Source organism: Drosophila serrata, unplaced genomic scaffold (genome assembly GCF_035046125.1).
Source record: "Drosophila serrata isolate PLE 108 unplaced genomic scaffold, ASM3504612v1 contig_382, whole genome shotgun sequence".
NCBI classification, from domain to species: Eukaryota; Metazoa; Arthropoda; class Insecta; order Diptera; family Drosophilidae; genus Drosophila; species Drosophila serrata.
In genome coordinates, this window is record NW_028257280.1 from 2,719,231 (window position 1) to 2,738,896 (window position 19,666).

General features: G+C 42.8%; 6 protein-coding genes across 7 annotated transcripts; 3 read left to right on the top strand and 3 right to left on the bottom strand.

The window, feature by feature from the left end:
- The first annotated feature begins 1,568 nt into the window (after positions 1–1,568).
- Sgsh (N-sulfoglucosamine sulfohydrolase) lies at positions 1,569–6,347 on the top strand. The gene has a single exon (XM_020955919.2). The coding sequence runs from the start codon at positions 1,859–1,861 to the stop codon at positions 3,431–3,433; it is 1,575 nt and encodes a 524-aa protein (XP_020811578.2). The 5' UTR covers positions 1,569–1,858; the 3' UTR covers positions 3,434–6,347.
- EndoA (SH3 domain containing GRB2 like, endophilin-A) lies at positions 4,750–8,903 on the bottom strand. Its single transcript, XM_020955518.2, has 3 exons — positions 8,644–8,903; positions 8,433–8,587; positions 4,750–8,288 (listed from the first exon to the last, which is right to left on the bottom strand). The coding sequence occupies exon 3, from the start codon at positions 8,196–8,198 to the stop codon at positions 7,089–7,091; it is 1,110 nt and encodes a 369-aa protein (XP_020811177.1). The 5' UTR covers positions 8,199–8,288; positions 8,433–8,587; positions 8,644–8,903; the 3' UTR covers positions 4,750–7,088.
- On the top strand, positions 8,489–10,941 carry LOC110186847 (uncharacterized). 2 transcript variants are annotated; one of them, XM_020956136.2, is made up of 3 exons: positions 8,489–8,944; positions 10,007–10,286; positions 10,375–10,941. In XM_020956136.2, exons 2-3 carry the CDS (start codon positions 10,233–10,235, stop codon positions 10,822–10,824), a joined length of 504 nt encoding a protein of 167 aa, XP_020811795.2. In that variant the 5' UTR covers positions 8,489–8,944; positions 10,007–10,232; the 3' UTR covers positions 10,825–10,941. The 2 variants fall into 2 exon arrangements, with proteins under 2 accessions (XP_020811795.2, XP_086696494.1); XM_086840368.1 differs by having other exon boundaries at positions 8,622–8,959.
- Positions 10,942–12,749: 1,808 nt separating this feature from the next.
- On the top strand, positions 12,750–13,335 carry LOC110186848 (uncharacterized). Its single transcript, XM_020956137.2, has 2 exons — positions 12,750–12,824; positions 12,883–13,335. Exons 1-2 carry the CDS (start codon positions 12,780–12,782, stop codon positions 13,210–13,212), a joined length of 375 nt encoding a protein of 124 aa, XP_020811796.2. The 5' UTR covers positions 12,750–12,779; the 3' UTR covers positions 13,213–13,335.
- Positions 13,336–13,984: 649 nt separating this feature from the next.
- Positions 13,985–15,598, bottom strand: Rh2 (Rhodopsin 2). Its single transcript, XM_020956133.2, has 4 exons — positions 15,389–15,598; positions 14,406–15,322; positions 14,312–14,345; positions 13,985–14,251 (listed from the first exon to the last, which is right to left on the bottom strand). Exons 1-4 carry the CDS (start codon positions 15,596–15,598, stop codon positions 14,156–14,158), a joined length of 1,257 nt encoding a protein of 418 aa, XP_020811792.2. The 3' UTR covers positions 13,985–14,155.
- Positions 15,599–15,653: 55 nt separating this feature from the next.
- On the bottom strand, positions 15,654–16,934 carry LOC110186846 (low molecular weight phosphotyrosine protein phosphatase). The gene is made up of 4 exons (XM_020956135.2): positions 16,692–16,934; positions 16,450–16,631; positions 16,222–16,392; positions 15,654–16,157 (listed from the first exon to the last, which is right to left on the bottom strand). Exons 1-4 carry the CDS (start codon positions 16,723–16,725, stop codon positions 15,825–15,827), a joined length of 720 nt encoding a protein of 239 aa, XP_020811794.1. The 5' UTR covers positions 16,726–16,934; the 3' UTR covers positions 15,654–15,824.
- Positions 16,935–19,666: the final 2,732 nt, after the last annotated feature.

The following is a 19,666-nucleotide window of genomic DNA, read 5'->3' on the forward strand; positions in this document are numbered from 1 at the left end:
CTCGGCAACATGTTGCTAGCACATGAGGAAAACTCAACCGTAATGTTGATAAACATTTTGATGGAAAGTTCTGGCACGATTTTTCTTTCCCCTTTTTGAGCCGGTCAAAAAGGGGTAGCAACTAGGCGCTAAAATTAGCCGGTACATGATTCACTTTTGGGGGTGTTGACCAACTTACATAACCCAGCGCGTCGACAAAGCTAATTGGAGGAAAATGTGCCTTGGTCCACATTTAAAAATTTTAATTTAAATTTTGAAAAGGTGCTATGTGGCTTCAATTCATTAAAATACCTTACAATTTATAAACTCAATATAAAAACCAAAATGGAAGCTAATTTCGGTCAGCCGATGTTTATATAGCATTAAAGTTATCAATTTGATAATTTGATCTAATTGGAAATTGTTCATAAGAATAGCAAAAAATCATTAAAATCAATTTGGAAAGCTGTCCTAAGTTAGTTATTATTGAAGTAATAAATTTGCATCCTCAATTTAAAATTTAACACAAATTGATTTTTTTTTTAATTTTTATCAATTTTAATGATGTAACCCCTTATAAAATGTCGAAAAAATGGTACACTTTTTTTCTGTCGGACACGGCTAGATTGACTCGGCTATTGATGCTGATCAAGAATATATATGATTTATAGGGTCGTAAATGATTCCTTCTCCGAGTTACAAGCTTCTGACTAAAATTATAAAACCCTGCAGGGATATAATAATGCAATCTATATTTTCTTAGCTGAAAGATTCTTGTATTTAAATGTATTATGTTATTTATTAAATTTTTTTAAGGATTTTCAAAATACTTACTAAGAACAGTCCATTTTAAGGACTCCAGGTAAGGCTTTATACTGAACTCTGTTGGTTTGGAATTGAAAGAAGAATGCTTAAGCGTCAAGGTTTGTTTACAAGTCATCATTTTTGTAATTTTCCCAGAATACACACATAAAGATATATATAAATATATATCTATATATGTACATATGTGCATATATTTTTGCACATTTAGCATCACACTTTGGGATTGGCGCAACAGCAGCGAACCCTGACGTGGTTCCAATTGGGCTCTGGGCATGTTTTTATCATTTTTGTGTGTCATGATACAATCAGAAAAACAGCAACGTGTTGGCCAACTAATGGCCAGTGTCAGCCAAACATCTTATTAAAATATACAGACAGAAATTATTTTTAATGGACAGACATATAAACATTTCAGTCACGAAAGTATAGGTCGCTAAAGAGCTGGTGCCTTTAATTTTGCACGCAACATTCGTTTTAAATAAATAAATGTTCACGTGAATATAAAGAGAAAATATTTAAAATTAATTTAGAAAGAAGGTGATAACTTTTCAGTTAAGAAGAAGAGTTACCGTAGGGGGACTTATGATCAAAATGCATTAAGTACAGCTTACAAGTATTACAAGTCTTATATTTCATACCATAAAGATATACAAGAAGTTGTCACAAATAAATTTTTCCTGATCCACAGATATTTTTTGAAGCAGTTACATGATTTGATACAATTTCATTGCATCGTTGGTTTACCTTAATGAATGCTCACTGTAGTCAAACTGCCTCGGAATGAAAGTCGGGTCACAGTGAATGTACCTAGGGACGCTCTCCCGCTGAGCTCTTGTTGTGTTAGAGAGATTAAGACTGGAACTGGAATTGAATAAGACTTGAGCTGAGACGGAGAAATGAGAGACTCGGTTTGTGTGTTTAAGATTACTTGAAAAGTATCGGACTCTCTTGAGCCGGACTTCAGTGTGGTGACGACGTCCAGTGGATTGCTTTCTTTCCTAGGACAAACCCTAGTACATTTCATTTTTTGGATTATTAACTGAATTTATTTTCCATGCAGTTGCTATCGTGGCTGTGGCCACTTCTCCTGGTGATTGGAGGTGGCTCCTCTGCTCCCCAGAATGTGCTACTTCTTTTGGCCGACGATGCCGGCTTTGAGTCGGGAGTTTATCTGAACAAATTCTGTCAGACGCCCAATCTGGATGCTCTGGCCAAGCGGGGACTGGTATTCAACAACGCCTTCACCTCGGTGAGCAGTTGTAGTCCCAGTCGCGCTCAATTGCTCACCGGCCAGGCCAGTCACTCCAGCGGCATGTACGGACTCCATAATGCAGAGCACAACTTTAATGTGCTGCCGGAGACGGGTTCGTTGCCAAACTTGCTGCGAGATCAAAGTGGAGGTCAGATCTTGAGTGGCATTATTGGAAAGAAACATGTGGGAGCAGCAGCAAACTTCCGATTCGATTTCGAGCAAACCGAGGAGCAGCATTCGATCAACCAGATTGGAAGGAATATCACCCGGATGAAGGAATATGCCCGGCAGTTCCTGAAACAGGCCAAGGACGAGAAGAAGCCCTTCTTCTTGATGGTGGGTTTCCACGATCCGCATCGTTGTGGTCACATCACTCCGCAGTTTGGAGAATTCTGCGAGCGCTGGGGCAGCGGAGAGGAGGAAATGGGCAGCATTCCCGACTGGCGCCCCATCTACTACGACTGGCGCAATCTGGAGGTGCCACCGTGGCTGCCTGACACGGATGTGGTGCGTCAAGAGCTGGCTGCCCAGTACATGACCATCTCTAGGTTGGATCAAGGTGTGGGACTGATGCTCCGGGAGCTGGAACAGGCTGGCCTGGCAGAGGAGACCCTTGTGATCTACACCTCTGATAATGGACCACCCTTTCCGGGCGGCAGGACGAACCTCTACGAGCACGGCATTCGCTCACCACTGATTATCAGTTCGCCCAATAAGGAGAATCGCCGCCATGAGACCACCGCTGCCATGGTTAGTCTCTTGGACATATACCCCACTGTGCTCGATGCCCTGGAGATACCCGAACCGAATAACACCAAGATTGCTGGAAAGTCTATACTTCCCGTTCTAAAAGAGGAACCTGCCATTAAGGAGAGTGATTCCGTGTTTGGCAGTCATAACCTGCATGAAGTTACCATGTCCTATCCCATGAGGATGGTGAGGAATAGACGCTACAAGCTCATACACAACCTCAACTACTGGGCTGACTTCCCCATCGACCAGGACTTCTACACCTCGCCCACCTTCCAGCAGATACTGAATGCCACCAATACCAAACAACCGCTGCCCTGGTACCGATCTCTATTGCAATATTACCAGAGACCCGAATGGGAGCTATTCGACATCAAAGCAGATCCCTTGGAGCGAGTCAATCTGGCCGAGAAACCCAAGTTCAGTGGCACTCTCAAGCAGCTCCGGCAGCAGCTCTTCGACTGGCAGGTGGCCACAAAGGATCCCTGGCGTTGTGCCCCCCATGCCGTGCTCCAGGAACAGGGCGTCTTTAAAGAGGAACCCGTCTGCTTGACCCTGGGACACGAGGCCCTGCAGAGGCCCAAGCCCAGGATCCTCGGTCAGTACGAGGAGTATGAAATTGTCTAGACCCCCTATCTCACTCTATGTACGTACAATTAAGTATTCTTTAGATAATGGTCACAGTCTTATCGCACCTAAAATAAAACAACAATCCCAAGTGCTGATAACATAAACATTTCACTGTTTTTCACTACTAAAGTGGTTACAATGATTACCAGGAAAATAGGTAAATATTATTGAACTAAATCTTATGGAGGTTTAAATTTGGGTTAGCTTAATACCATTTAAATGCGTTAAAACCAAGGATTTAATAAAAACAATTATAAATATGGACAGCAGAATAAATAAAAAAAAAAAAATTTTAATATCTTAGTTTATATGAAAATACTTCTTTTTTTAACGTTTCGTGCGCTAAAGTGCAGTTTCAACTATTTTATTCTTGACAAAAGGAAGCTAAATTACGTATACGCCCTGTTGAAATAAGTATTTCAAATGTAAGAGGAATGCAAGGTAACTATTAAATATTTCTATAGATTTTAAAATTTAGTATTACATTTTACTATAGCTTTATATTTTCTAAAGACAGCCAAAGGTCAGATTTGTCTAGATCGTCTTGCCTATTGATGTAAATGATCATAATTATAAAAATTTTATAAAATGAATTCTAATGTCTCTTCTAATACTACTTTTAGGTACACTGTTTAACCAGAAAAAGTGTAAGTGTAAACAATTTGACTTTTTACCAAGAATTAAGAAAGAAAGAGCCTTGAAGTAATATTATTTCAAATAAACTTTGTTTACCATAATTTTAAAATTCAATTACCTCTTTAAAGGTTTGCCCTCCTGGCGCCGTTTTCCCTTGATTTTCCATTTCCCAAGTGGCCACAGCACTCGTCACACATCTAGTTCTCGGAAAAGGGCAAATTTTTCAGCTAGCATCCGAGAGGTTGCATCAGTCCCAGACTGACAAACACTCGTATCCTGGCGGCATGACCTCAGCCACTTTGGGGTGGCGTCGGGAGATTCATGGGGTGGATGCGTCACGTTTCAATGTCATGCCCATTGGGAAGCCTTTGGGGATGCAGGGGGGTTGGAAGAGATGGAGGCTGTTGCTGCTCTCGCCTTGGGGGAGGTGGCTCGTACTTGTGTGTCTGTGTGAAAAATCGAAAATTTCAATGCTGCTCGGGTTTATTGGTGGCGCCGCTGTTATCCTCCCCTCCTCCTTATGACCCTGCAGCATCCGAAATCCGAGTCAGTGTTACACAACAAGACCGAATGTCTGGGCCAAGGCTGTTAATTGGGCGGGAAATGGGCGGAACGGACGTGCTTTAAGGTCAGCTCGTAAATATCAAAGAGTATAAAAGGAAACACACACACGATGGTTTGGCTCTTTTTCGCATTTATGACTTTGAACGAAAGACACATTAAAAATTAAATTTTATTAATTTTGGTTTGCATAAATTAGGTCATCAGTTTTTAGCGTAATTATTATATAGTTTATAATGTATATTATTAAGGTTCCGCCCACACAAAATGCATAATTACAATTATTATTGTTTACACTTCTTCTGGCCCTCGTCACTGCGTCGATATTGTCCAGATAAGTCCGATGCTGAGGGTCCCCAGATGGAGCCCCTCTGGAAATGTTCGGTCTGGCTTGGGGCAAATGTTTCATCTTCGCTCTCAAATATAATTCTGTTAAATTGTTTTCGTCGCCTTTTCGGCATTTTAACTAATTTATTATCAACACAAGTTGCATGGATTTCAATTCAATTTCGCTTTCTGTGTATATCTTTGTATATATTATTATTTTTATACGGCCCTGTTCCCGCTGACGTTCCAATCCAATTAGGCGGAATCGGAAGTTATAAGAAAGACCTTATAATAATGGGCGTTATGCATCGTGTTACTATGAGGTCTTTGCTTGTAACAAGTTTAGTTTTTGCAATAATCCTTAATTGTTTTTTGTATTCTTATTTTTAAATCCGGAGTATTTAAATTGGATTAACGATTTAGATAAATATCAATAGATGTCTCGAATGAATGAAAACCGATTTCACATCATTTGATCGGAATCGAAAACGGGAACATCGGTGATATATGCACACTTGCTTGTTTCGTTTATATGCCAACATGAGACTATTTTAATATTTTTATAGCATTCTTGTCTGTTTTGTTTATTTCGTTTTTTTTTTTGGGTTCCTCTTTAAATACATAAATATTTGATCTAGAGTTGCGGTTAGTAAACGCTTTAGTTAGTAGGTTTTTGTAAGTGTTGCTATGCTTCTTCGATTGACTTGACTGGTTTCGCTTACGTTTACATTTATTATTATCAACATTTTGTCTGGAAATCGTTTAACTAGAGTTATGCTGCTTGTTGGTATTGTTTAGGAGGATTCTGTTACATCATTACTTTGCTTTCATATACTTTAATATTGGTTTCGTATTTACTTCATTATTTTGCTGCTCAGTATAATTTATAATAAATACATAATAATAAATATACATGTAGATAATACGCTTAATAAATATATATATTTATATATATTTGATTTCATTTTAATATATAGTTGTTATGTATATAATTAACAAAAAAAACAACACACATAAAAAGGAGCAAAAAGTAGGATACAAATTTCTCGCTTGTCTCCATCCTTTGAAGAAGAATTTCTGAATTATTCTTTACAATTTTACAACGAACATCGAGAGAACGTTTGAATAGAGTGTGGGGAGTATTGTTTTCGCACAAATATATATACGTAGGTAGAGTAGGTATAGGTATTCTTGGGTATACAATAAATATATATTTATATGCGGGGCGTATGATGTGGATAGGTAGCATTATAGCCTTATTAGCAAAGACAGTATAAGCTTCAAGATGCGTCGCGCTCAGCTCAAGGCTTTCTTTAAAGGATCTCAAATTTGCCTAAGAGAGCGCTACGCATCTTGAACATTACAAGGTCTTCAATGGGACCCAGCATAGAGAGCGCTTTGGTGTAGTCGTAGGTAGGGTAAGTTGGGCTTAAATTACAACAATGAGACCGGAAGGAACAACATAGGGCATAATAAGATCGAAAAACGGAGACGCATGATCGATAAGATAAAGTATGGGTAGTTAGTTAATTGGCTAAGTGGTTGCTTTGCTTTCGACCAGCTGTTCTAATACGTGTGCTAATAGAACGGCGGCTGATCTATTGTGTGTAGTTAGTTAGCACTAAGACGTTGCTGCTTCTGTTTGAGAATCAAAATTGAAAACGCAAGGAAGTCGCTTATGGGGCGCGTAACATTTCTCGTAAATTTAGTTAGTTATACATACGTATAGTACATTAATTTAACTCGTAATTAATTTGTTAATTATTGTGTTGCCAACTGGTAAAATTTGTCGCACATAAAATTTAGTTAGCTTGCTGTATGGCCACCAAGAATATTTAGCCGCAACGTGCTGCTCTGTGTGCTAGCTAAGCCGTATTTCGTAATATCGTAATCCGTAATCCGTAGTAACCCGCTCTTCTAATTCAACTATCTGTGTATATATGTATATATATACTATATATTTGCTTGCATGTGCGCCGCTGCTGCGCCTCTGATGGCGGCGAAACCAACATTATTGTTCTCCAATCCCTTCCACGATCTCTACGTACGTTTTCAGCTCAGTTTTGATAGGATATGGGAGGATAATTGGGATGGGAGTAGCGGTTGCAGGGAGACAGGATCCTCCGCTTTAGTTGCCATTGGGCAGCGGGACCTGGACCTGGACGTAGGACTGCGGGAAGTAGCCGGTACGGCCATTTACCGCACCCTCGTACCAGTTATCGTCGACGCGATTCAACAGGGTTATGATGTCGTTCTCCTTGAAGCCCAGCTCACCGGGATTCTCCGGCTCGAAATCGTAGAGGGCCTGGCAGCAGGGCTGCTGCTGGCGCTGCGGCGTTACGGCCATCGACTTGGCGGGCGAGCGCATCGGCGAGGGCAACGGCGAGGCGCTCGAACTAATGTGAGACGGCGTGCCATCTTCGTTGAGGCCGCCGCCACCGCCGTCCAAGTTCAGATCGAGCAGCGTCTTGGGCACAAACTCATTGCGTGGCCGGCTCTCCGCCTCGGAGCGCTTCTCCTGCAGCGTCTCCTGCAGGCCGCGTAGTACGTCGGCGCACTGCGAGTGAAAGTCGTAGAGTGCCTCGGCGAAGGTGACCAGCTGGGACACATGCTCTGTGTCGTTCTCGAGCAGATTGAACATGCCAACCTGCGCCAGCTGGAGCGACTCACCAAACTTGTCCTCGGCACCCCGAATCTCATCGTCCTTGGCCTGCCGGCGACGCTTGCAGTCAAAGTCCAGCCGCCGGCCCTGCAGCTTCTTGCGATGGTGCATTACCTCCTTGAGGTCTTTGGTCTGCATATGGTGCAGTGGCTCCAAAAAGTTCTGCTTGATGTTGTCGTCCAGCGAATACTTGACGTCGGCCATCTGTTTCAGCGCCTCGCCGAATTCGACGAGCGCCTGCGCGAACACGCTGTTGTCCTCGCCGAGCTTCTTCCCATAAGTCAGCATGCATTCCGCGAGCAGCCCCTCCGGCTGCGGGTACGTGTTAGACTTTGCCTGCCCGGACAGCTTCGAGATGCCCTTCACGGCGGCCATCTTAGCCCGCGCCGTCGGATTCGGTTGCAGGAACTCCTTCGTCTTCAGCTGCAGCTCCTCAACCAGCTCCACGGTGACGTCCGTCTTGCGTTCCATCTCCATGAAGTCCATGTCCAGTTTGGTGCCCTCGGCGCCACCCATCTTCTCGGTCATGTACTGGTTGGCCTTGTTGATTTGCTTCTTTAGTCCGGCGAAAGCCATGGTGATGCTGGTTTTTCCTGCTCGCCGGGGGGATGTGGTGTTATTGGTGTTGCAATCACTGGCTTTCCAGTGGGGCAAAAGACGCGGTGGCTGTGAACGGGTTGGTTGGGTTAGTCGAGACTCGAGTTTTGATTTCGTTTTCGATTTCGAATTCGCCTCAATGTCAATATCAATTGATCAGCAGAGCCGCTTGCTGGCTGCGTTGTTGCTATTTTTAACGTTTGGAAGACTTACGCGTCGTGCACTTTTCCTCTCCTCGCTTTTCCTCCTGCTGCGCTGCCGCTGCCGCTGCTGCCGTTTCTGCTGCTGAGCTGCGCGGGTGGTGCTGCTGCCTTCTAGTACCTTTTTTGCTTGGTCTTCCTTTCTCCCCCGCGATGCCTTCGTGGAAGCTGTGGCGCAAATGCTGATTAGAGTTTCGGGAACGATTGTTAAAATCGAGTTCTACTTCTCCGCTGGCACTTTCACTCGCTTCGCTTGCTCGGCACGTTCTGCCCGCTGCTTTCTTCGATTCGATTTTTTTTTCCAGAACGTAACGGACCGCGGACCTTGGGGCTGCGTAATGTTTGAAGGACCGTGTGTGTGGTGTGTCGTCGCTTCGTTACTACTACTACACGTCGTGCGCGCGGCGGGGGCGGGGGCGTTTTTGGGGTCGCGTTTTTCCTCTGCCAAAAAATCAATATCTCGGTTGGGTACAACAATTTCGATGTGACCGTGGCGGCCACTGGAAAATATACCGGAAAATTATGGTATGGTCTTTGATGGTAATTCAACGGAAAAATACCAAATATACCACACTGCATTTGAATATAACGATAGCATTTTAATCCAATCGATAGCTTTTGGCGCCAATTTGAAAGGATTTTTTCAGTGAAAAGGGGAAATTATATGCGCTCTCTATTAACGTTTTCCGGTTTACTTCTATCGCGTATAGTCATAGTTTTATTGGCTTATTATGAAAAATATATTTCAGTCGCAGGAAATAATAAAAACAAGTAAGGAAGCTAACTATGAGATGGCGAAGTGTGTATGTTCTTGTAGTTGGACTAAATATTAAAAAATCTTAATTTGTATGGTATTTTCTAAGTTTTAATGGAGATTATAAAAACGTAGTTAAATATTTAGTATTTTCATTCATTTTTTTTTCATTCTTAATTGATTAAGATTTTGATTGATATTTTTATATGCTAATTTTTTGGGTTAATCAAAGTTTTTCAAATATCATAACTAAGCCAAAAATCAATTAATTTGAATTCGGAAAGCTTTTCTATGCTAGTTTTTAAATAGCTAACAAATCTGCATTATGACCTTTTAGATTTAAAAATATTAATTTTTTTGGTCAAATTTTGACAATTTTAACGATGTAACCCCTTATGAAATTATAAAATGTTTTGAAAATTTATTTTTACACCGGACATGGCTAAATCGATTCAGTTTTTGATGCTGATCAATAATATATATGATTTATAGGGTCGGAAATGACACCTTCACTATTTTTCAAGGTTATGACTGAAATTATTATACCCTGGAAGAGTAAAAAAAATACCCCAAGCAAGATGCATAAGTCCACGATGACTCAATGTGGATTTCAAAAATAATTGTCACTTTGTGCAATTATGCATCAGCATTCCCGCAGAGTATGCGAAAATGGTAATTAAGCTTATCTGTACGAAAGGTGCTACCGATTTTCAACCGGAAAGTGCTAGATAAACCTCTAGAGATCGTAAACAGCGGCGACGTCACAGCATGAGGCAGCAACTTTTCGACATACCCCACACACTACTTTATATTATTTGAATTTATCTTTAAAGATAACCCCCGAAGGCGACTTAGCAGCAGCGCCGAACAAATAACAATGTAAATCAGTTCAATCGCACGGCAGAAAGATATAGTTTAGATATAGTCTGAGAGATAGCAAAGTCTGGGCGTGTTTGCCATGGCATATAAAAGCCCAGCACCTCAGAGGAGGTGGCAATTAGTCTCGACAAAACCACAACGACTGAGAATCCACAAAGAGCTCAGAAAAAAAATAGAAACATGAAATTCGCAATTGTTCTATTGGCCGCCAGCATTGCCTGTGCCAGTGCCCAGGTGAGGATTATCCACTCCTTCTCTCTCTGTGCCTCTATCTGTCGCAAGGATTATTTTGTAACAAGATTTCCTCCATTTTATTTTCAAGTATCCACCTGCTGTCCCTGCTGGAAATCCCCTCACCGGAAATCCCTTTGCCGCTGCCAATCCCTATGCCGCCGCCTTCAATCCCTTCCTGAACGGAATTTTCGGTGGTGCCGGCACTGGAGCTGCCGCTGGAGTTGCCGCTCCCGTTGGACCCTCGGCTCCCTTTGGAGGCGCCTCCATTTCCAGCTTCTTCCAATCGATTGTCCTGCAGCGTGAGGCCGAACGCCTGCTGTCCCAGCCTGGTTTCCCTGCCGATCTGGCCGAGCGTGTCCAGGATGTGGTGGCCAACTCCGAGGAGGCGATCAGCAGCTGCAACAACGCCACCTTGCCCTGGCTGCAGATCCGCTGTGTGAAGCCCCTGCTGACCACATCCAAGAACCAGCTGAAGGCCATCGATGATGAGTGGCAGGCACGCTTGGCCGCCGCCTCCAGCACAGTGGCTCCTGCCTAAAAACGATGCCAATAGTATCCAATTTTCCTGCTCCCAGCTTCCTTATTTAATAACCCTTAATCCTTAGCAATCGACCAACATAGATGCAATAAAATTTAAATAAGCTCAACGCAGGAATTCTCGAATCTTATACATTGGGGGAATAGGGGGACTCCTTGACAGGACTCTTAGGTCCTGACCTAGGCCGCGCTTTGATGTGGCTGGCCGGCTTGGTTCTGCATTCCGGCGCTTTATTAAATTTCCCATCGGGAATTACGAACTTCAACATTGCTTCCTTTTCCTCCTTTAACTCTTTTCGGGAGGAAAATACTTGGCTGATAACGTCACCAAAAGGGATGCTAATATGGTGGCAAGAGAGATGTCATCAGTTTGAGGAATCTAAACTTTATTAATTTAAGTATAAAATGTTTTTTAAAGTCAAAGAAACAGGAGTATTTTGTTTAAATAAGAAGAGTATAGAGTTCTTTAAAGGATTCTATTTGAAAACCCCTTTAATTTCCAATATTCTGATAGGTTTTAGTTGGCCAAAAGGCCAGCACTGTCACGCACACTTAAGTCCAGACCATCGCTGGAACTTGACGCATTTTGGCCAAATATTTGAACTGGGTTTTCCCTCCTTTGGCAGTCTGCCCTCCCTTCCCCTTCCTAGTCTCCTTTGTGACGACGGGTTATGACAGCCCTTTTATGCATTTATCAATTGACGCTGCCAAATTGTTTCCAGTGCATGATTTGGCTCTCAATTGGTCCTCATTTTTGGGGGGCCAGGAGTTCAGTTCGCTTGGCTAGAGTTGAGTTGCAGCGGCAAATGTTGATTTATGTGCCAATGCAGCTTCAATTATCCTGCCATGTCCTTCGATTCCAAGCATTTGCATATGAATTCAAAGAGGTCCCAGTGTAAGGACTTGGCTTCGCTTAACGACCTTAAGCCCCGCAGGAAGGATGAATTTAAATTCAAATTCCACTTGAAATGTGTAATTAAATGTAAATTTCCAAACACAGGCACACACACCCCTCTAAATAAAGGGGAGTGCAAAGTTTGAGCCACTTAATTGAAATATTTCAAGATTGAAACTTGGCTACGACCATTGTCATTACAACAACGGCGATGAGCAGCAGCAGCAGCAGCCGCCGCAACTTGGCAAAGTTTTGTGTAGTTGTGGAACTCCTCGAACACCCCACTCGTGGGGGGAGGGGGTGTAGGAAACCCAAAACTGAAACCTAAGCTCTGTTTTGGTAATGCAAAAGTTGCGGCATTTGAAATTCACGCAACAGCAGCAAAAAATGGTAATTCGAGGCACAAAATAAAATCCAGCCGCATTCGGGGCTGCCCAACTAAATATATACATATATATGCCAAAATTGGTTAGCAAAAACAAAAAAGGAGGAGGGGAGGGTTGACACACACACGCACACACACAGGACACACTCTTTGGAAAGTGCATGTATGTAAATTTGTTTTGGGTTTTGTGGCTTTTGTTTTGATGCAAAAGTTGGACGCCGCCCCCAAAGTAGGCAACAAAAATTTCTGCGGCTTTTGGCCTCTGTCAGAGTTCGTTAGTTCGCCATAATGTCGGGCGGGGGAAGGGGTGCGTAGGTTGCAAAATTAGTAAATCTCTTAAATCTCCCCTTCGACCAATGTCCGAATGGAATGATCCCTGGCTTTAATAGTGTTTAGCCATTCGGTGTTTACTCTTGCCACCTGCTACTGTCACTTCCGTTGGCCACTGATAAAGCAATCTAATTACACGAAGTTATCCCAAGATATATGATCTAATTCCCAGCATATACAACATAATGGGGTTGAGGCTATCTAGTTATCAAACACAAAAAGATAAGAGATGTAGTAAAAAACTATCAAGAAGTAAACAAGAGATAAATACAGATAAAGATAGCAAAAGGCATCTACAGTTTTTTGAGAAATTGTATCTCAGTTGTTAATTGAAGGTTTCCCAAAGATGTCGAGAGTTACGCTGATTGTAGTTTGTGTTTTGCTCTCCCTGGTGGGTTAAGATATAATATATAATTTCCATTTAAATTAATACAAAAGTCTTATTAAAGAGCGGTCAAGTCTGGGCTCAATATGAGGCCGTAGATCAGGCCATTGCCTGGGCCAACAATGTTTACCAAACCGTTGCCGTTGTGACCAGAGAGAAACTACCTGTTTCGACTGAGGCTCAAAAGGAGGGCCAGGATATGCTGGATACCTTCAAATTGGGCCTAACCCATTGCGAGACTGAGCTAAAGACCACCAGGAATGTGGACCAGCACAAGACGTGTGTCAATGCCTTGACAGCTGGCTATTACGCCTCTTTGGGTCAATTGGCCGGTGAACTGTGGGCCATCCATGGAGCCACCTCTGGGGCATCGCGTATCCGCTTGTTCTGGTAATCACAAGGGATTCTAGGAAGCTAATTGAAACTAAATATATAAATATATAAAAGGAATACTAATTGTTATTGGTTTAAGTTTATGAAAAACATACAGAAAATAAAGTGAATAGTTGGAAAATTATATGCTAAGCTCAAGAAACTTCTTGGTTTATGAAGATTGATGATTCGAAAGGCTTAAAAACGAAGGTGAGAAAACTTAACACTGTTCCCGATCCACATCCGATCGCTGGCTGTCATTAAGTCTGAGTCTCTTTTCTTTGTGACCTCTCTGCATCGCCTGTCTTGTACTTTAATTAGACAGACAACTCTTGTGGGCCAAGTCCCTGGGCTGGGGTAGCTTTGAAGGGCTTTGGCTTGGTCTGTGTCCTGGCATGTCTAGTGCTCATTATGTAAATGTGCGGGAGCTGGGAGCAGCGTTTCGTAATTATAATCATTAGACGCGAGACAAAACCCGCACAAAGCAAATAGCGACATTAGCTGCGTGGAAATGTGTGTCAATGAAGATGAATCTGCTTGAGACGCCAGAATCGTGGGGCCTTTAGACCCACGACTGGCTCTGCACTGCTCCTCGTGACATTGGAGGGCACTCCTCGGAAAGCTTGAATCCCCAGGCAGGCCCTAATGAGAGTGCCATGCATCGCGTAGCTATCTGCTTATGTGTGTGTGTGGGAATTCCCATTTCGGTGTTCAATTATTTGTTCTACTTTAATTTCAAACCTAACGAGAAAGGAAGCTTACTTTGGCATGCCAAAGTTGGAATAACCTTGCAGTTTGTTATAGGATTGATCGATTTCTATCTATATATCTTTCTTTCACTTAATTTTAATACACTTTTTTTTTTTACATTTTTGTACCATTTTATGATACTTGCATTTCACTTGCTTTTTTTTTTTACATTTTCGTGCCTATTTTAGGCAATTGCATATAACTTTCTTGAGGCCCTAAGCCTTGGACTCAGCCTCAGATGTGGTTTCCGTATCAGAAGCAGGAGCATCCGGTTTGGGTTCATCAGTGTTGCCGCACACACACATGGGACACTGCAAGAAGGATAAATAATTAGTGTAAAATATGAACAATACAAGACTTGCAGGTCTTACCTTTTCCTTGAGAACTATTCGGTATTTGGGATGGCTAAAGGCAAACCAAAAAAGTTTGGTAAAATTATGCGTTGATCATTATATAATATCTCACCTAATGCCATACACAATGGGATTGTATACCGCACTCGTCTTGGCAAAGGTTGCTCCCCAAATGGTGGTCAGCGGAGTCAGGCCATCGATCTTGAAGAGGCCAAAATAGCAGATAACCAGGTACGGGGTCCAGGCCATAAACCACAAAGAGATGGTGGTTAAGGCCACCTTGGCCAGCTTGCCCTCGGCACTCTTGTCACAATCCTCAGAGCTCCGCAGCGACTTGACATTCATCTTCTTGGCCTGCTCTCGCATCGCCTTCTCGTGGGCAGCAACGGCGGCGATGATGAACCAGTAGGAGTAGCAAATAAGGAAGAGCGGCGTGTAGTAAACGAACAGGGAGTAGGTTATCAGATAGGATCTAGGATTCCACAGGCGCGTCATGTAGTCAATGCTGCAGGCGGTAAGATTCCCCTCCGGCACATAGCTGCTCCATCCCACCAGAGGCATGACGGTCCAGAAGACAGCCATCAGCCAGATGAAGAGGATTTTCATTATCGATGTCTTGATGGTCATTGGAGTACCATTAATTCCCTTCACAATCACATTGTAGCGATCGAAGGCGATCATGCACATCGACCAGATGGAGACGCATCCAAAAAGGGAACCGCAGGCCGCGTAAATGTCACACCACAAAGGTCCCAGGACCCAGGTTTCGTAGTAAAAGTTAATGATCATCACCGGCGACTGGGAGGCCATCATGCAAAAGTCCGAGAAGGCCAGGTTAAGGACGAGAAGGTTAGCCGGCGTGCGCAGCGACTTGGTTCCTCCGAAAATGTAGACAACCACTCCATTGCCGCAGCAGGATATGATCAGGATGATCAAGGTAAACAGGCCAAGGATCTTGCTCATCATGGGATCCATGGGGGAGAAGCGGCTCCAATAAGGGTTCACGAGGTGCGCCATGTCGGGCAGCACCTGGAAAGGAAAGAGGGAAAATAAAATATATCTTGCAGATACACTAGCATCTTGGTCTATACGCACATTATCCAGCACGGAACCATTGCTACCCGACTGGGCCTCAAACCGTGGGCCAGATAGGGCCACGGCCAATGTCGTCTCTGGGAAATGACTGCGCTCCATGCTCAGCTGCCCGCAGCCCCTTTGGCTACTCGAATGCTCATCGAATTCTATCTGAGACGGACTTCTCAAAATGCAGCCCTTTATAGGCGGGTTTTTAAGCCAATTAGGCATACATTTATCCAGACGGAAGGTGGTGGTGCAAAAGACTAATACGACGGCCGACAGCTGCCAGATAAAAGTTAATTTTTATATTTCTTTTTTGGTATAAACTCATTGCCAGCCTCAGTCTGAGTTGCATACGCTAAACAATCAATGTCCAAGTTCAGAAAAGCCTCTGAATCGATCTAAATTGGGGGTGGTGGCTTGTCCGGGTTTTGAAAGCATTCCCAGCTGAAAATTATAGCGTCGCGAGGAATTTCTGGCCACATTTCTGGCACAGCTTTCGTCGTGTCCCCTCCTCTTGGCAGCAACTCATCTCGGTCATAGAAGGTGGACAGTGCAGTGTTTTTAGCGTGGACTTCGAGTAGTTGAGCTCCACATTAGATGGTGTCCTTTGCCCGCCAGTGGATCGGATACCCTCAGCAATCCCGGTCTGGTTGGCATAGTACGCATCCTCATCGGAGCTGGGCAACTCGTACTTAACAATGTCCACCTTTTGGAGGAGGATGAGCTGCTTGCAACACTCCTTGATCTGGTAGTAGGCGGCTCTGAACAATCTTTGCTTGGAGGTCTGCATAACCAAGAGGAATTAGGATCCCAATTGGATAGGGATAAGAATAAGGATTCGAACTCACTGGAGTTAGGTTGTGAATAAAGGCCGGCTTGCCATCCCGTCCAAAGGAACTAAGCAGGAGCAACTCACAGTTCGACCTAGAGGTAGCAGTAGACCAATGCTGCAGTTCCTTAAACACGGCCTCGTCCAAGGCCACCACGTAATCGAAGTACTCAAAGTCATCGGTAGAGAACTAAAGAAGGAAACATGTATCATCTATAATATAATGTATATAGAAATTTGAACCCACCTGTCGGCAGAAGTGATCCGAACGCAGACCGTGCTCGCGCAGCACTCGCAGGCAGCGCTGGTCCGGTCTGCGTCCAGTGTTCCAAGTCCTCAGGCCGGCGCTGTCCACCTCCCAGTAGATGCTGGTCTTAACCATCAGATTCTGCATGATGGCCTCGGCCATGGGCGAGCTACAGGAGTTGCCTGGTTCACCGGAAGGACATTATTAGATTCCCACAAAGTCACAATGCGATAGAGACCTACCCATGCACACGAATAGAAGCTTCTTGAAAGACATCTTAGCGTTTCTTAGCGTATACGGGCTTGTTTCGTTTATTTCGGTTATTTTCCTATCATGTAATAAAACTTGTAAAATTTTGTAAGCTTCCGTTCCTGGTTTAAGCTATTTTTGAATGACGACCACCTATTTCTATCGAATCTACATGTCGACTCGAAATCCTTAAACTGCAAGGCTACTTTGTTTCCGTCCGAATTCAAAATGACAGTAAATGATCATTTCCCCAGATTATTATCCGCACTAATGCACTTTTTACAGCACTTGGCCACCCACTAGATTGGAGTCCTGCAGTCAAGGAGCAGGTGGAGGAGGAGGAGGAGCTGCTAGAGCACCAGATAGTGTCACGTGGCTGTCAGGTGCTGGTGTTGGCCACGTCGTGTCGCGAGCTGCATTCGAAATTAGCCAACAAGTTCAGCGAACTTGCTTGTGGCAGGGGGAAATTGGAATTGCAATTGGATGAGGCGAGTGCCAATCCCACCCTCATATGGTAAATTTCTTGGAAACATGCACTGTGTTTGAGACACAAATCAACATAGATATGAAAGCTTCAAGTCCCTGTTTCTGGTCTTAATATAAGACTCGGGTCTTGTCTCTTTGTCTGAATATATTGATTCATTGGGTTATGGATTTAATTAAACTTCTAAGTATATGGGGCTAATAAGTCTGAGAATCTTTGTAAAATATCTCCTAAAAACTGGGATAATTAACAAGGGAATAAAAATAACAAATTAGTTTAGGAATTTCCTATTTCAATCCTTAAATGTTTTAAGTGCGAAAGCAGTTTTTGCTCCCTTAATTCTACATGGTGTCCTAACTCTCTATCTCTTTCCATCTTAGGTCTCTTAGGCAGCTCTTAGGCAACTTTAATTCGTATTTCTCCCTGTGTAATCGTGATTGATGAAAGTCCCTTTTATGCAGTTGTCATGTCATAAAGGTGCAAGCCACACAATGCAGCGGGAATTCATTTTATTTCAGTCTCAATTAAACGAGTTCTGTGTGAACGGATCAATTTTGAACATTTCAGTGGGGCAAACAGCTAGCCACCATCGAGGAGCCACAGTTCTTTTTATTTTCTTTTTTTCCATTTTCCATGGCGAGCTGAGAGTTGGCCCCGTTGTAACTTGGCCATTGGCAATATCCAATTCGAATTGCATTGAACGACTAAATTGAAAATGCAACTGAAAAAGCATATTTCACTTATCACTTTTCACACAAAAACACACACACACACACACACACACACAGGGGCAGGCCAAAACAAAGAGGGATGCTGTTGCAGAGGGTCAGAGAAAGGGACAAAAAAAACGGGGCAAAATGAAATTGTAAGCGCAAAAGTAAAACACACGAGCAGCAAACAGCAGGAAAAACAGCAACAGCAACAAGTCAGTCAGTCACCGGGCGAGCGGGAAATAATATGTGGAAAAGCGGGTTAGATGCCGGACGGACGGAAGTGTGGCTCTGGCACTGCATTGTTGTTTTAATTAAAAACAAACCTCCCGAGCTGTTGGCCCGACAAAAACAGCACCAACGGCAACCGGGAGCAGCAGTAGCAACAAAAAAAAGGAAGAAAACTAAAGCCAAAGTGAGCAACCTGAGAGGCAGGCTGGGGTGTGTCTGTAGTGCTGCATATTTAGTGCAAAGCTGAGGAAAAACAGAAAAAATAGGAAAAATGGGTGGTTGGCAACATCCCCGCAAAGAAAACCCAACGGGCAGACGGAAATGTGCGACTATCTTACAGATACATATGTACAAATGGGAAATAAGTAGGTGTGGCTGCCATCGTAATGCTGTGGCAATTCGCCCAAATTAAACTATGAGTCCAGCCAAAGCCACACCTAATGGAAATTTAAATGAAAATAAAACTAAGGCTAGCAGAATGCTTTTTGTGTTGACCACAAATGCAATTCACAGGCCCCACACAATCGGTGGTGGAACGCAGGCGGTCAAGAAGAAACTAATAAAACAGGGAAGCAGGAAATATGTTTTTAAACTAACTGACCAGGAGCAACAATTGCTGCAACAAAAGCAGCAATGCAACGCAGCACACACATCAGCAGCATCCTCATAGTTTTCGCCAAACACAAGTACATGCAATTAGGCACACACTCAATGGGCAGACAGGTGTGTGTCAGGTGTACTGTTCGCTGTGTGTTTGTGGCCATTTTTCCGCTGATTCAGGTTCAGCGTACCTAAATGTGTGTAATTTCTGTATTGCTTTTTAAAATTAAATTTGCTTTAAATTTGTCAGAATATGCAATTGCCTCGAGCAGTTGCTTTCTCCTAAATAAACCTTTTTGTGAGGCGCGCTTTTCGGTGTGTGTTTTCCTGAGGTGTTATAAATAAATTAGAATGTCCGCCAGAAATGGGCGTGGCCGATTTGCAGGATAATTTCATATGTGTTTTGGCTGTGGGCAGCCTCAATAAATATTAATTGTTGGCACTAAGAAAACAAGCGGCTTTCAATTATAACGTTTTCATCAGACAAAAGCAGAATTGCAGGTCAAACAAGGGGAAAGATTAAACTCTATCATTTAAAGATTACGAGTTGAAAGCCTTAAGATTGTATGCACTGACAGAAAATTATAGATTATATTTGTATTCCTTTGCAGGGGTATTTAATCTTAAGTCAAAAGCTTAAAACTCAGTGAAGGAATCATTTCCGACCCTATAAATAATATATTCTTGATCAGCCATGTTAGACAAGAAATTAAAATAAATGTTTTTTCCAAAAAATTTTTAAGTTTACATTGTCAAAATTGTCAAAAAAAATTTCAAAAATTTCGAAAGTTTTTAAACTTAAAGTAGAGTATGCAATTTTCTTAACTTCATGAAAAAATACATAGTAAAGTTTTCTAAATTGAAATTAGCTTTTTATAAGTGGATTTTACTTTAATTTTTTTGTAAATTAAATAATTTTAAAAATATAAATTAAATTCGAATA

Coding starts and splice junctions, on each gene's coding strand:
- Sgsh (XM_020955919.2), top strand. CDS start 1,859: ATGCAGTTGCTATCGTGGCTGTGGCCACTTCTCCTGGTGATTGGAGGT.
- EndoA (XM_020955518.2), bottom strand. CDS start 8,198: ATGGCTTTCGCCGGACTAAAGAAGCAAATCAACAAGGCCAACCAGTAC.
- LOC110186847 (XM_020956136.2), top strand. CDS start 10,233: ATGAAATTCGCAATTGTTCTATTGGCCGCCAGCATTGCCTGTGCCAGT. Junction 10,287..10,374: donor TTGCCTGTGCCAGTGCCCAG/GTGAGGATTATC, acceptor TTTATTTTCAAG/TATCCACCTGCTGTCCCTGC.
- LOC110186848 (XM_020956137.2), top strand. CDS start 12,780: ATGTCGAGAGTTACGCTGATTGTAGTTTGTGTTTTGCTCTCCCTG. Junction 12,825..12,882: donor TTTGTGTTTTGCTCTCCCTG/GTGGGTTAAGAT, acceptor GTCTTATTAAAG/AGCGGTCAAGTCTGGGCTCA.
- Rh2 (XM_020956133.2), bottom strand. CDS start 15,598: ATGCCTAATTGGCTTAAAAACCCGCCTATAAAGGGCTGCATTTTGAGA. Junction 15,323..15,388: donor ATGGTTCCGTGCTGGATAAT/GTGCGTATAGAC, acceptor TTTCCTTTCCAG/GTGCTGCCCGACATGGCGCA. Junction 14,346..14,405: donor CCCATTGTGTATGGCATTAG/GTGAGATATTAT, acceptor GTTTGCCTTTAG/CCATCCCAAATACCGAATAG.
- LOC110186846 (XM_020956135.2), bottom strand. CDS start 16,725: ATGTCTTTCAAGAAGCTTCTATTCGTGTGCATGG. Junction 16,632..16,691: donor GCTTCTATTCGTGTGCATGG/GTAGGTCTCTAT, acceptor CCGGTGAACCAG/GCAACTCCTGTAGCTCGCCC. Junction 16,158..16,221: donor TTATTCACAACCTAACTCCA/GTGAGTTCGAAT, acceptor TTGGTTATGCAG/ACCTCCAAGCAAAGATTGTT.